The sequence below is a fragment of the Mobula hypostoma genome, chromosome 2, assembly GCF_963921235.1.
Source record: "Mobula hypostoma chromosome 2, sMobHyp1.1, whole genome shotgun sequence".
Lineage (NCBI taxonomy): Eukaryota > Metazoa > Chordata > Chondrichthyes > Myliobatiformes > Myliobatidae > Mobula > Mobula hypostoma.
Genome location: NC_086098.1, coordinates 212,659,279 through 212,675,993, shown reverse-complemented (window position 1 = coordinate 212,675,993; position 16,715 = coordinate 212,659,279). Strand labels below are relative to the sequence as shown.

Here is a 16,715-nt window from a genome sequence, read left to right as displayed (position 1 = left end):
GTGGGAGGGTTTCCTGAGAAAGATGAGATAAGATTAATGGAGAGCCGTGAAACATGCGCAATAACTAATGCTCTATTGTCTGTACTAACTTCAAAAAAGCTCAAGGTTTCAATTGAAACCTCTACTGTGAATGGCGATTGATCTTGCAAGGAAGCAATTCGAACATATGTAATCTACAATGATCAAAATTCACAACAAGTCAACTCTGTATAAAAATAGCAGCTTTCTGTTCAGACCAGAACAGTGTCCACGATGTTCTCCTCATGCACAAGTAAAACAAAAAGAATGCTTGAGTCCTACGAGTGCTTGTGTTCTGGGCCCAGTTATTTTATTATTGATGACAACAGTTACTTCGGCAACATCACGTTTACTCTCCATCCAAGGCACAGAACCTCCAAGTGACCTTCCATGCCCTGATTACAGGTTACCTAGAAGCAACTCATTCCCATAAAAAGACACTGATTCAATATTCCCAACTTCACCAACTGACCTACTCCAATTTTTACCTTCATCCCTCCTATCCATACACAATATACCTGTCTCTCTACCCCGCGAGTTCACTGCCATACACAATACAAACCTGTCGCTCTATCCCGTGAGTTCACTGCCTCGGTTATTTTACTTTTTAATGCTCTGCACTCAAGCTACATTAACGGTTCTCTAGTAGCACTGAACGTACCATTACCTTGCTATTTTGCAATCTCCAAAGTTGATCTAGAACTTCTAGTCCCATTCCTTATCCTGGTGTGTCCTGACACTTATGGGAAAGGGGTCAGGCAATTTTTAAGTTTTTAAAGCATTTGACAAAAGCAATACCAAAACAAAATCTTAGAGGGACTGTGGCAAATGTTTACGTCGATTGTGTCTGTGACCAAGTGACTTAAAAGTTTTTAAAAATTGTTTACAACAGAAGATAAACAAGAAACCGACGTCCAATGGGCTTATAACCACCACATACCTGATGAAAGTCCTTCACCAAGCACTCCATCTTCTGAACCCTCCTCAGAGCCCTCCTCGGGCTTATCGGTCCCTGGACTGCGATCTTCTGCTGCTGTGATAGAGTCTATGGGCTGACTGCCAGGTTCGCTGCCATCAGCTGAACTTGGTGGAGTCTCCACACTTTTCCTGCCTTTCCTGTGTACCCTGGAGTGCAGCACTAATTGATGATATGTTCTAAAAATCTTTCCACATACTGCGCAGTTGGTTGGTTTATGCTTGTTCTGAGTTAATTTTGGATCAACATCCACTTCTCCCATTGGAGGAGACCCATTCTGGCCGACGCTGTTGTGTTTGATCTTGGATTTTTCAAGGTTCTCAAAGGTCGTACCATGATTGCTTTTATCTATGGTCCACTGTTCACTGGAATCCTCTTTGTCAGAGGATTCCTCCTCATTTTCCGAGTTTGCTATTTGCCCTGGATCTTTCACATTCTCTCGGCCTACTGCCACTTTTCCCTTAGTGGCCAGCTGCCAAGCTTGATAGGTATTGAAGGGATCAAGCTCAGGTATCCATTTTCCCAGTTTCACAGATTTGTTGCAACTTTGTGACGAGAAGGGGCTTAGGTTTAGCATCTGTAGGAATCCCTCCTGTGACACCACAAGTTCCTGTTTTAAGGAGTAATCATCCATTTGATCGGTCAAATCTTTGTTGTGAACTTTGCTATGTTCCTTTAAGCTGTCTTTGTTAGGGAAAAGAAACCCACATACCATACACATTTTGTAGGGAGAAACGACATTTCCCAATATTTGTTCCTGCATAGCAACGTTATTGATCGTCGCAGGACCTTCCAAGTCCTGCTGAGATTTCCCCCTGGCTTTACTTGAATGGGTCCGCATGTGGTTCTTCAGAAACCAAGGCTCTTTAAAACGCCGGCCACATACATTACAGCCATAGGTGAACGAATCCTTGTGTTTCCTCATGTGAGTTTCCAGATTCAAAACACTCTCACAGGACAGTCCACAAACTTTACAGCTCAGCTCACTGTCATCATTTTCATCATTTGCCTCTTGCTCTGGTGAGCTTATAGCAATGGGCCCCTCTTCAACAGGGCTCAAGCCTTCCTCAACTCGGAGGACTGTTGGCTCGCAGAGTGTGGGTTTGTGCTGAATTAGCACGTGCTGATGGAGGTCTTCTAAGTGTTGAAAGCCTTTATTACAGAACATACATGGGAACGGTGGGCACTCTTCAGCTTGGATTACCTTTCCTTCCAAGCTCTCAAGGGACAGAGTAACACCATTTACTGGTTTAACATTAATCTCAGTCACATCTGGGTCACTGGGAGTGATACCATCAGACATTGTATTTGTGATATCAAAACTTATAGGTGACAAATTGGCCTTACTCCTTCCAGTTTTTTTCCCCTGTTGTAAATGGTCTAGTTTGTGCTTTCGAAGGTGAATTTTCAAATGGGCTTTCTGAGAAGCTTTATGGTCACAGAAGGGATGTTCAAATGGCTTTTTAGTTGTATGCATGCTCATATGCTGTGCCAAAACATTACTAAAAGGAAAGTATTGATCACAAATTGAGCAGTGGTGTTCAAATGAATTTTTTGCATCAGAAAAATCAAGCGTCGAGCTCATGTCATCTTTGACACCAGATGTTTTCATTATTGCGCTCTCAGTGGGCTTCACCACAAATTCATGCGGCTGGTCAGTAAACCAAGGCATAAGCTCTTCTTCAGATGTTCTTTCCTGGTCGTCTTGATATTGTACTCTCATCACATTGAGGCAATACAAAGCCTCAGAGCTTTGATTTAAGCTCATGCATTTACTTTTCCCCGTTTCCTTGTAGGCGTTTCAACTGCTGAAAGCAGAACACAGAACATTCAGAAACAGGATCAAAATTATCACTCGTTATATTGTACAAACATCTGGTTAACAATCATGCTTTATTGCTTTAGAAAGGAAAAAAAAACATTTTAGAACTACTTTTTCCTAACCATATCAAAACAATGGTACTTTTCATATACACAGAATTGCTTTCCACTGCAATATAAAATGTCAGGAACACAGCATAGATTATAAACTCTGAATAAAGTTACTTTTTAAAATGGAGGCCAGCTCATCACAGAATTTGGTCAACATTCATTTCTGTGACAGAGGCTTGATAATCTGTCTCCATTTTTACAGATTGAACCGCGAGCTCAAATGCATCTTTCAACTGAAGTGATAAAGCAGCGATAAACTCCAAAGGCAAATCAAAAGCAATTCCCCTTCCCACAGCATCTATGTGGTTTCCAATACAGAAACCTGTCAAAGTTGTATTGCACCAGAGACATTATTGTAGTAGTATTTTAACAAAAAATTCTAACAAAAAGACATGAACTGGTCCTCCTTCCCTTTCTCCCATGATCCACTCTCCTTTCCCATCAGATTCCTTCTCCAGCCCTTGGCCTTTCCACTTATCACCTCCCAACTTACTTCACTCCCCCTCCCGCACACAGCTAGATTCACCCCTCACCTTCTAGCTTGTCAGAAGCTGGGGGTAGGGGAAGGAGGACATCTTCTCCCTTCCTTTCCAGTCCTGATGAAGTGTCTCGGCTTGATGCTGCCTGGCCTGCAAAGTTTATCCAGCGTTGTGTATGTGTGTTAACTGATAGACATTTACTAAGCTTGCCATAAAAAATCCTTTTCTCATTCCAGGACAAATATTACTAAAACATTTTCATCAACTTCCAAACACATTGCCAGGAACTAAAAATTAGCTATGTTTTTCCTTTAATAATTAAAAGCTAAGGGATTGAGACATTTACTTTCAGCTTTGCAGACCAGGCAACATCTATTAAGAGAAAAAGTCAATGACCCCTCATTAAGGCCTTAAGGCACAGGAGCAGAATTGGGCCCATCAAGTCAGCTCCATCTGCTCATGGCTAATTTATTTCCTCTCTCAACCCCATTTTCCTGTCTTCTTCCCATAACGTTTGATGCCTTTACTAATTAAGTATCAATCTCTGCATTAAATATACTCAATGACTTAGCCTCCACAGCAGTTTGTGGCAATGAATCCTACAGATTCACTGACCTCTGGATAAAGAAGTTCCTCAACTCTATTCTAAATGGATATCCTTCTATTCCGAGAGTCTCCCACTATTCGAAACGTCCCTGCATGTCCACTCTAACTAGGCCTTTCAATATTCACTAGGTTTCAATGAGATCCCCCTTCATTCTGCTAAACTGCAAAGAGGACAGGCCCAGAGACAAACACTCCTTGTACATTAAACCTCTCATTCTAGGAATCACTCTTGTAAACCTCCTTTAGACCCTCTTCAATGCCAGCACGTCCTTTTATAGAGCCCAAATCGGTTTTAAAACTGATAGAAATTTGACAAGCAAGAGTACACTTTAGGAACAGCACTTTATCATTTGATTAGCAATTTACAGCATTCTGAATTCAAATTCAGTTAGCCATTTCAGTATCAACCCAACATGTTCACTCTATTCTTAAATCCTCTGCCCAGCATCAACATTAGTTTAACATTCTGGCCTTCTCAGTCACCTTTTTTTTATAAATTTCATTCTCCAAGTCACTGCATCACTACCACCTCTCCCCACCAACCACCAGTTGCCTACTCACATTATTTGCACTTGTGGCCCTGAAAAGGAGTCATTACATCACACCTCCAGAACTTGCAGGACAAGTGTTACTACGTAGAGGGTGATTGACAGAACTTAATATTCTGAATATCAAAAAGAATGGAGATGAGGTGTTTTGAAGTGGAAAATAATTAATGTAAAATAACTCATTGAATATTGGAGTAAATGAATTGGCAGACATGGAAGATAGGCAAATGAATGCAAACAGCAATGTGAAAACTATTCAAATAGAATCCTTCTTCAGAGCCAGAGGAATCACAGAGACGTACATTTTCAACCACCTTGTCCATGCCAACTTTTCTGCAGATCTACAGTAATTGCACTGTTACATTAGACCTGCATCTTTCTACATCCTTCCAACCAAATCCCTATCCAAGAACAGTTTAAACTTTGTAATTGTATGTATCTGCACAGAAAAGCCAGAGGTGATATAGTGGCCATAAACAAGATGGTTTAAGTTACCAACAAGGACACCATCCACATGTTCATCATTAAAGCTGCTGATAAAGGCGATTACAAGGTCTGTTTGCAGCAGTGAGACGCAAGAAATAAAAATTAAGACCAATGCTATATCCAGAGTTTACAATGAAATATGTCAGGCTAAGCTATTATAGAGGTCAGAAGGAGCAGCCCATGTGGGTGAGAGGAAGGCCAAGTGTGCATGGGTGGAAGTAAAGCAATCAGATTTTATATGGCTACTTTGTATTTTAAAAATTAACACTGGAAAATAAAACAATGCCCAGCATTTGTAGTTTCCAAATACTGCCACTTGGTGACACTGTATGACACTTCATCAAGAAAAAAAAACAAAGCTTTCTTCAACTTAGCAACTTTGTGTTTATTTCAGTTTAAAATGAGTTTCAGCAAAATGGATAATTTCATAGCCTTGTTTAAATGAAAAATACACCACTATCAGCACCAACACCAGCCATCCCCTCCCCACCCTGCCAACAATCAAAGACAAATGCAAAAGACTGGATCAGTGTAAATATCCCAGAAAAAAAAAGGTGACTATGAATTAGACGAGTTTGTGCTGAACCCAGGATACTGTCTGGTTGGAATAAGCTCCAAATGTACAATTGCTTAGACCTCATTCCCCAGTACCGTCTGATGGTGTTTGTTAATGCCTTTTGAACTATTCTTAAGTGCGTTTGATAATACAAAATGTTTAAACAATTCTAACAATGTTTTTTTTTAAAAAGATACAATACTGGAGCGCAATTAAAGATACTAAAAAAGAGAAAGCAAGTCTGACCCTGCAAAGAATAAAGCGGAGTAAGTTCACCACCACCCAATGTAAATGAAGGTTATTATACAAGTCTCCTCTGCATATGGCAGTGCTCCACTGTTGGGGTGAAATGGAGAATCCAGCAGTAAAAGAAGAGTTCAAGAGCAGTGGGATCTAACCTCCTGGTCATTTCAGGCTTCTTGACTGGGCCAGGCATGTACACAATCCAAGAGGTCTAAACAACACACAGCTGGCACATCTTAAGAGTACGGCTGTTGTCAGGCAGTTCGATTCAGACCACTGAGTCTGGAAAGCAGAAGTAAACGTACTTGATACAGGAAAGTAGTCTAATTTAAATATATATATATATATCTCCACATACACAACTGTTCAATGTACTGTATATTGATCAGACTGAGTTTTTTTTTTGCAAATTTGTAATGAAGAGCCAATTAATGTCTTGAAAATCTACTTATTTCTGGAGAGACAAAATATTTCAAATTATACATGTAAATCATACTCAACATTATCATAAACACAAGGGATTCTGCAGAAGTCCTGATGAAGGGACTTGGTCTGAACAGCGACCGTATACTATTTTTTCCCCCCATAGAAGCTGCCTGTCCTGCAGAGTTCCTCCAGCATTTTCTGTGTGTTCCTTGGATTTCCAGCTTCTGGAGATTTTCTTACTTGGGATTCTGCAGTTGCTGGAAATCTAGAGGAACACACTCAAAATACTGGAGGAACTCAGCAGGTCAGGCAGCAGCAATGAAAATGAATTAACAGTCAAATGTTTCAGGAAAGGAAGGTGTGTGTGTGTGTGTGTGTGTGTGTGTGTGTGTGTGTGTGTGTGTGTGTGTGTTTTTGATTGAGAGTGAAACAAAGCAACTCCAACTACTTCCTTGCACAATTTGCAATCTGTATTACCTCAGAACCAAACTACCATGGATCCTTTAACAGCAGAGTAATTCATCACAGCAACTTTTGCAACTGTGGACTTGCTCAACCTTTACCTTTGATGGCCTTGCCTCCAGTAAAACTTTAATCTCCCACACAGCATGCAACCCACACCTTCACCATTCAATCAAGATTAAAGGCTATCTGTATACTTGGTGTCTAGCTAGTTCAGTAGAATCTGTTCAGCCACATTTGAAATTCTACTTGGCATGATTTCTGCAATGACCCAGAAACAACTGCAAGATCACACTACCGAGAGCTCATCTCCGAGTATAGATTGGCAGTAAATAATTGTAGCACTGGCACCAATCATTATCAGGTGATTTGAATGGCTGATAAGGGCACATATTGAAAACCCCAATCTTGCCATATTGGACACTCCAAGTTTCAAAGTTCAAAGTAAATTTATTGTCAAAGTACATACATGTCACTATATATAATCCCGAGAGATTTATTTTCTTGTGGGCTATCACAATAAGCACAAGAAACACAATAGAAGCAAAGACTAATCCCAACAGGGCAGACAACCACCAACGGGAAAAAAAACACCAAACTGAAAATAAAAAGAGAAAAAATATTAACAATACACAACATGAGATGACGCATCCTTGAGAGTCCAGCTTAGTGGGAACAGTTCAGTGTCAGACGATTGAAGATAAGCATCCTCACCAATATGCTTACTGAGAGAACCACTCTATGAGAGATGCCAGAGCATCTCCTCCTTGGTCTCAACACAGCCTTCTGTAAGTGGGCTTTGGACTTCCGAACAAACAGACCTCAATCAGGATGCACAACCCCTGCTCCCTCCCCCTCATCTTCAACACAGATGCTCCCCCAAGGCAGTGTGCTGAGCCCGTGGCTGTACACTCTGCTCGCACATGGCAAGGCCAAACATCTGAGCAATGACATCAAGTTCACCGATGACCTGACAAAGGCAGGGCTCATCAACAATGACGAGACAGCCTACAGAGAGGAGATAGAAGAGCTTGAGGCCTGGAGCCAAGCAAATAATGTCTTCCTCAATGTCAACAAGACAAAGGAGATGGTTTTTGACTTCAGGAGAACTCAAACTCACCCCTTTACATTGGCGGCACAGCAGTTTCAGTCCTGGGAGTATGTGTCACACACACACACAATCTCTCATGATGTCAGAACACATCCTACATTGTCAAGAAAAACTCACCAACACCTCTATTTTCTGAGGACGGTGAAGGGAGCTGGACTTTGCAAATGCAGAGTAACAAGTTGCATCACTGCATGGCACGGAAACTGCACTACGGTGGACAGGAAAGTTCTTCAAAGGTTAGTTAAAACTGCCCAATGCATCACTGGCACCAGCTGACCCGCCATCAAGGACATATATAGAGAAAAGTGTTGGAAAAGCGTCAGTAACATTGCGAAGGATCCCTGCCTGACTCTGCTCATGGACTGTTTGTCTCACTTCAAATCAGGAAAAAGCTACACAGCATCCACATCCGGACCACCAGACTCAAAAAACAGTTACTTTCCCCAAGCAGCGAGTTTGATCAAGACCACCAACTCCACCATTGCTTTATATGCCCCATCAGTCACCTTATGTACAGCCTGGCTTCACTTTATGGACATACAATTGATGCATACAAGCTATCTTATGCATTTATATCATTATGTGTTTTTATTGTTACTGGTTTTTTTTGTGCTGCATCCGATCCCAGTAGCTATTATTTTGTTCTCATGTACAGAATATAACAAACAATCCTGGATTTGAATCTGTCGGCACGAGTACTAGTAAGCCAATGGCTCTCTGGAAATCCCGTGTCCCTTGGATCAACATTATCAAGACCTACAAATTGCTTAAATGTAAAATGCACTTTGTGTTGTTCGGCACGTGGTCAGGAATTTTGCAATCAAGTTAACCACTTCAAATACTCGTAGGTAGCTAGACCTGGTGGTTGTCCTGGTATAACGTCATAATGATGTTAGAATAAGAAAATGATGCGCAAACTCAAATACAAGTTTGAAACCATTTTAGAATGTTTTTTAAATTAAGGGAAACTGCCAGCCAACATTCAGAAAATATTCACAGAATTCCCATCCTTCATAGGTTGTATTAAAGCTGCAAAAGCTGAATAGTCTCTCTAGATGCCAAGTTTCCACGCAAAAAATACGTGCTTGAAGTCTTTTTCCAATAATTGTAACCCTCATTAGCAACTGAAATACTCCGTAATCATTGGTCCCCAATTCAAAACATGGTTTCTCTTGCAAATAACTTCAAGCAGGCAAAGAACTCACACAAGTATCCCACTACAATAACATTCACACTTCCAAAAATCCTTCAAAAAATATTATTACTGGTTTCCAAAAACAGAAAATTCCTATCAATGTTCTTGCAACAATCAAGGTCCCACAAAATCTCACAGTTTATGTGTTGCAAAATGAAGCTTTGAGTGAATATGACAAAATACCAAAATAGTTTTGGTGGTAAAATAAATCAGACATTAGTTTTAAACCAGTGTACTGTTCTACAGTGGCAACAAACATGACTGCTGAGGGGGGGAAAAAAAAAAGAGACAAATTACAGTAGTATTCCTTGATTTATTTGTGCTGGTACTGTTGGAACCTAACTGCACACAAAGTTCTTTGTACAGCAGGTAGTCCTCATGGATGTGCCAAGTTTATATACAGTCCATTATTATTTTCTTGTAACATTTCGGTGTTCTACTTAAAAATAGTTTCTTTATAAGTCGCTGTTCTTGCTCCAGAGTACATCTTGCATCTGGTAAAACATATCCAACCTTTTCCAACATAGGTTTAAATGTAGGGTGATGGCATAATTTTGTACAGAAGGTCTACTTCAGCACTAAAGAGTAATAATTTCTAAAGACAAAAGAAAACACTCATTTTAGCTTCCATGAAATAATATCCTTTTCCAAGAGATGTTTCAAAGAGTACATGTAAGATTTGGTGGGTACTCTTCTGGCATTTTATTTCTCAATCTGCATACTAATTGATATTTGCATTTTGGTGTTTAATTTGACCAAATATGCAATTGGACTAAATCACTAAAAGATCAATACATGAGAAAATCTGCAGATGCTGTAAATCCATAGCAACACACACAAATTGCTGGCGGAACTCAGCAGACCAGGCAGCATCTATGGAAAAAGAGTCAAGAGTCAACGTTTCGGGCAGAAGCCCTTCTTTCTGAAAAATGCTGAGCATATTGTGTGTTGCAAAAGATCAATACTCCGAGAGCCCTGCAAAAAAATAAATAAAAACCATTCTCTGAAACCTACTGTCAGCTTTAATGTTTAGCACACTGCTGATGCCCAGGCATTTTCAGTATTAATTCCAGCATTATTACTAAGTCAATGGATACTATGATTTCAAATCTGAAATCATGCAACATTTCACGTTATCCAACTAGATAATGAGATGATAAAGCCATTCATGTTCGGATCTTGGAAAGTATCAGGTTTGCCGCAAGCAGACCAGCATTAAACCTCAATGCACTAGATTTCTCATGTTAGTAGCAACTCCCTGGCAAACTGACAACATACGTCAGACCACTGGGAAGACCCAGTGTGTTTTCTGTGCCAACCAGGATAAACAAAACTGGCAAGCCTACACACAAGTTGTCAACCATTGTAAAATATTCCATATATTTAACAAAATGGTAGTGGCAATAATCTCTAAATTAAATTTAAGTAGCTGAACAATTATCAATACTGAAAAAGCATTGTGCATTTCTGCAAGTAATTTAAAAACTTTTCTGTGATACATATTAAAATATACCTCTTTAGCAGTAGATCAGCTACTCTTGTAAATCCAAAGTGGAAACCAAAAAAGAAAAAATAGTTTCTACAGACCATACTGCCAGATGGAAAATCTGCAAGAAAGTTTGTCAAATACCTCCAGGATCAACTGTTATCTTTGTAATGACTAAAACAGATTTAAGATGTTCCTAAAAACCAGAAAAGCAGGCTACAAAATGATATGGGTTAAAGGTGGATATTTAAAATTAGGATTACACACCAGCCATGAATGACAGAAGAGGGGCAAGAATTAACAGCTTCCTCCTGCTCCTAATATTGCTTTCACACATTTAACATTAGAGGAAGTAACAATGACCACACTTCCTGTGGCAACCTCAGAATCAATGTGCACAGTGATTATTGATAGGAAGTACTGCATTGTGTTTAACTGTTGCTGTATCACTAGCAGAAATATAAAGCCAAAGTTACTATTCTGCATTCCACTATAAGTGGTACGTTTAGCCAGACTACTTAATAAGTCGGAATGAAAGCCTATAGTGCAGAATTGTCTAATTAATTGGCCACAGGGTAAACTACATTCCCGGATTATTTTCCAGATCAGGTGCCATTTTTCATCATAAAATATGGTGCCAGAACCAAACCCAAGTAAAAAGTGGAAAAACTGCAAGTCTTATGATGAATGATAATAGATGAAGTATAGTTATTTCCCATCATTTTTTTTTTAGGTAACAATCAGCTGCATTTTGCCATCAAGTTTATGCCAATTCTCAAAGCACTTCCATTCCCACATAGTTAATTACAAGCTCATTGACTCCATCCCAATTCTCTTACCATCTACACTTGAAGTAATTTAGTTGCTAACTAGGGTTGCCAACTGTCCCGTATTAGCCGGGACATCCCGTATATTGGGCTAAATTGACCGCCCTTGTCTTGTAGTTCCCCCGCTAAGGTACAGCGTTCCTATGAAACCTTTCATGCCGAAAATCGAAGAAGCAATTACCATTAATTTATATGGGAAAATTTTTTTGAGCGTTCCCAGACCCAAAAAATAACCTACCAAACATACCAAATAACACAAAAGCTAAAATAACACCAACATATAGTAAAAGCAGGAATTATATGATAAATACACAGCCTATATAAAGTAGAACTAATGTATGTACAGTGTAGTTGGGGAGATTAAGGCAAAACCAATTTGTGGAAAAAAAAATTGGCACGTACCTGCATGCGCACGCCACGCATGCACACACAGGTGCCCGCGCAAGGCTTCATGGTCATGGTAGTCTTTCTCGGGGTAAACGCAAGTGTCCCGTATTTGACTGCTATTTTTGTCCCTTTTTTGGGAGTGAGAAAGTTGGCAACCCTATTGCTAACTGATCTACCAACAGTGCTCAGTTAGTGGCACTATAGTGATGCCACTATATACGGTGCTCTTCAATATGACAAATGGTACATTCAAACTGCCAGTTCTGCTATTCAACATTAAAATTGTTCGCTTGAGGAAATTGTAGATTTGCGAAGGAGGAAATTCTAGTAAACCCTTTCAACTCCACACTTCAAAATTAAATTTTTAAAAAGCCAAATGCAAATTAGAAACAACTAAAAAGGATTAAAGACAAAACTTTAAAAAGAGCATTGTTACATACTTCAAATTATACATGATTATAAACAAAGGATTTAAGAAAGAAAAATGTTACAAAGACTACACAGGGCACCATCACCATAACTGAAAACGTATGAAGAAACCAAATAATTGATAGTCTAACAACGTTTCAGGAAATTGCAAGGATATGCAAACAAGAACTTTGAGAGATAATCACTGAAAACTAAAGAGCTAATGTTATTTATTCTGCATTCAGTATAATATTTCCACACTTGGCAGTTAATGCCCTTCCATTCTTTCATTTAATTAGCTCAAGATATTTATTCATTATCTGACCGTAGTGGAATGTCAAGAGAATAAAACAGCTTTGCCACTGACCATATCAGATGTGCAACTATTGCAGACAATTCTAACTCCAGGATGTCAATTGACAGTGTCTACAACAGACATTTTCAATTCCAGTTTACGATTATAACTAGCTACAGTTGAAATAAAGTGCTAATCATTTTATCTAAATCAAGTCAAACAGATTTCCATGATCGAGAAGATTAGCATTCTACACCAGTACATGTGGCAACATGATAGCGTCAGAAAAGCTGCAAATGTACAAAGCTCAGAACATAAGCTCTAAATTGTTGAAAATACAAGGCCTTTTCAATATGGCAGGGAGAAGCTCAACAGCTAAACTTCATTTCCTCTTCATCTCATTGCAAGACTACAATAGCATACTGAACTTAAGGCATTAAAAAGTGCACTTCTTGCATGTTTTTTGCCTGTACACACTCTCACAAGTTGAGTGAAATTTGGATTTTGTTCCTCTTTCCATTGCAACACAATTCAGAGTCCGTTTATAGTATTCAGGAATCTGGCTACAGTTCAGGTAATTTACAGTAACTTCTGGAGAATTTTACCCACAGACTGTGTTGGACATTTTTCACCACCTCCCCCTATATTTAAAATGTGATATTCTGTCCTTCCCCCATGTTTAAATTTGGAGTAGCAATATAGAAATCTTTCAGAACAAGCTTTCTTCCTAAAATAATCTACCTAAAATTATCACCCTCCATTTCTATCTGCATAATTTACCAGACCCTTGCAACACTATTGCCAGTGGCAAAATGCTTATGTATTAAATTGGCACGGCACAGGAGTAACATGTAAAACAACTTATCCTCATCCAGCATTCCCACTATTCATGAGATCTGGGGAAAAAAGTGGTTAAACCTGTATTTTCAGGTGCAGTATGTCTAAATGACATAGTAGAAATGTTGAATTAATGATATTCTTTGGTGTTTCATTAAACAAGTTCCATGCAATGAGATTTTAGAAAAAGAAAAAAGAAAAAGAAAAACAAATTGCTTTTACTGGGTTCCAGCACGGAATTGGCCCTTCCAGCTGCACCACCCAGCAACCTCGATTTAACCCTAGCCTAATCGTGAGACAACTTACAATGACGAAGTAATATGCCAATCGGGAAATCTTTGGACTGTGGGAGGAAACCGGAGCACCCAGAGGAAACTCAACGTGGTCAAGGGAAGAACGTACAAACTCCTTACAGACAGCAGCAGGAATTGAACCATGGGTTTGCTGGTACTGTAAACACAACACTACCATGCCATCCCTTTGGTTGTTTCCAGAGATTTACAATCTTACCCAGATTTAAGTGCTTCACTTAAAAATTTACATTCTCTCTAGCTATGAGGCCCAAGCTCAGAACAACTCCTCCTCTCCACACACAGAACTAGCTCCCTTGGAAAAAATTGACATGTTTATTTTGATCTATAAATACTGTCAAATGATTTCTGATAGCTTCAAAGCAATTCCAGCGCAGTACCCAAATTAATATTCTAATACTTTTGCTAAAGCATAGATGACAAATGTCATTGATACTGTAATTAAATACTACTATGGGCAGCCCAACAGCATTTTTAATAGGTCATTTTCTTCTACAGTACATTTTCCAGTAAATGACTTATAGATGACTTATAGCTTTCAAGAGTCCTTCCTGTGATTCAATGCAAATGTAGAAACAGCAAGATGAAAAACAAATTCAATGGAATTGTGCCTGCTGCAAATAGAGAAAATTGGCAGATAAAGACAAAATCCTTTTCAAAACCAAATTTAAAATGACATGCAAGTGTACTGAAGAGTTGCTTCCACAAGCCAAGATTGGTTCCTTTGAACTTGCCTTACACAAAAACATAATTAGATGGTTGAAGTCATAAACCAGTCAAGCTTGCTCTGCCATTCAGTAAGATTTTGGTTGATGTGCATCTCAACTCTCCTTTTCCACCCAATCCCCGAATCTTTTGGCTCACTAACACTAAGAGAGCATCCACAACCTTTAGGGTTAGAAAATTCTTAAGACTTACAACTCCATGCAAGAAAACATTTCTGCTCATTTCAACAGTCCTACCTCCACACCCTGATAGGAATTAATGACTATGTCTGCTAGTTATAAATCTCCGCTTTATGGAAACTGTATCTATCCTGTCAATTCCTCTCAGGACCTTCCATTTCATGAGATCACTACTCATTCTGAGTCCTATCAAATATTGACCAAATGCATACAATTCTTATAGGAAAATCTATTCACCCCAGTAGCTCACCAAGATTCTTCTACACTCCAACATAAGCTTTTTATTGTTTTCCAGTTTTCATCTTTGTATTTTACATTTCATCTGATGCTACTTTGCTGACTCACTTACTCCAATGCAAACTGCACAATTTCACAACTCCCAACTTCACAGCGGCTAAAATGGATATATAACAATGGTTTTTTAAAAATTATTGAAAACCTATAAATTGCAATGCATCCTGTACTGGTGTTTACGTCACCCAAAAAAGCATTTTATTATCACTTTTGTCCGGCACCATCAGCTCGCAACATCATGAACTCCCAACATCAACCTTTGGTTTGGTACCTCATCAACTACATTCTGAAAAATTTATACAGTACCGCCTTCCACTGGCTTCCCCTCATAATAACTAAATCCTTACAATTTGCAAAATATTTTTCTCATACTGATAATTCATCTAAAATGATGTATTTATGTGCTCCATTAGCAGGTATTTAATAATGGAGTTGCAGATTTTCTCCCAGAAACAAACATACTATAGACCTATATTCTTTCTCCTTTCTTGAACAGCAGTAATAGATTGGCAGGTTTCATTTGCCTTAAGCCACTAGAGAACACAGGGTTTTTTAAAAATCATCACTAGGCTAACCACAAACAGGTAATGCTAGAATAAAATTCTAGGAAGAAAGGTAATGTTTAGGGTTAGGTATAAGAATTCAGTAAAAATAAAATAGAATTTATAATTACAATCCCAAAGCGCTATGCGATGCATTGCAGCAGCTTATAATCAAGCCGTGAACCTAGAGAAATTAAATCCAAAGATTACTGGGATGTCAATTTGTCTGTTGTTGGTCGTTAACTTCAGGAGAACACATTGTCCAGTCATATGGTCAAGCACTTGTTTCAAAGTCCAGTAACAACTAAAATTGCTATCAGAAATGTTACTTCAGTTTTAAAGCAAGACATAACGGAATAAATCAGATAAGAATGATATAGGTGATCACTCCATTGTGGCATTTGGGGCTGGGTAATAAATTCACTTTTGCGAAATTTACAGAGATACATCCAAAAATTCACTCTTAAAAGTCCAGTTTTTTTATCATTGACATATAAAGTTTGTATTGCAGAGCATTTGCATCTCAGAGAGAAAAAAAAATGAGGTGGTGTACAGGAGTGAGATAGGTCAGCTGGTTAAAGGACATTGCAGCAACAGCCTCTCATTCAATGTCAGCAAAACCAAGGAATCAGAAAGGGAAACTCGGGAGAACACACACCAGTCCGCAATGAGGGGTCAGCTATGAAAAAGGTAAGCAGCTTGAAGTTTGTATTTTATATTCTATTTAGAGATACGGCATAGTAACAAGCCCTTCCAGCCTCGCAGGCCCATGCTGCCCAATTACATTGGTGTGACCAAGTAACCCATATGTCTTTGGACTGTGGGAGGAAACTCGAACACTTGGGAAAAAACCGATGTGGTTATGGGGAGAACAAACTTCTTACACACAGAGCAGAATTAAACTGGCCCTATAGTAGTGTTATGCTAAATGCCACGCTGCTGGTTCCTGGGCATCATTACCTTGGAGGATCTGCTCTGTGCCAACACATTGATACAATCATGACGAAACTATGGCAGCAGCCAGCTACTTTGTTCAAAGTTTGAGGAGATTTGGTTTGTCACCAAAGGCTTGCATGTCTACAGATGTATGGTGGAGGTGGTTCTGACTGGTTATGTCACAGCCTGGTATGAAGGCTCCAATGCACAGGATCGAAGTAGGATAAAGAGGGTTTTGTAGACTCAGCCAGCTTCATCACAGGTATAACTCTCCCTGCCACTCAGGACCTCTTCAAAAAGGCAATGCTCCAAGAAGGTCACATCCATCTCCACCATACATCTTTTTGTGTTACCAATGGGGAGGAGGTATAAAAGCCTGATGACCCACATTCAAAATTTTCAGAATAGCTTCTTTCCATTCTGCTATCAGAGTTTTAAAATCAGAATCA

At 39.2% G+C, this 16,715-nt stretch overlaps 1 protein-coding gene across 9 annotated transcripts in view; it reads right to left on the bottom strand.

Moving 5' to 3' along the window:
- The window catches only part of znf217 (zinc finger protein 217), a 62,813-nt gene that overhangs the window by 25,932 nt on the left and 20,166 nt on the right, over nt 1-16,715 (bottom strand). For 5 of the 9 annotated variants that reach the window (XM_063041486.1, XM_063041484.1, XM_063041488.1 and 2 more), the window contains exon 2: nt 959-2,802. In XM_063041486.1, coding sequence (XP_062897556.1) covers nt 959-2,762 — 1,804 coding nt within the window. In that variant the 5' untranslated portion in view covers nt 2,763-2,802. Of the gene's footprint in view, nt 1-958; nt 2,803-5,999; nt 6,022-16,715 lie in introns of those variants that run through there. The other 4 variants (XM_063041487.1, XM_063041485.1, XM_063041492.1 and 1 more) reach the window with 2 other exon arrangements.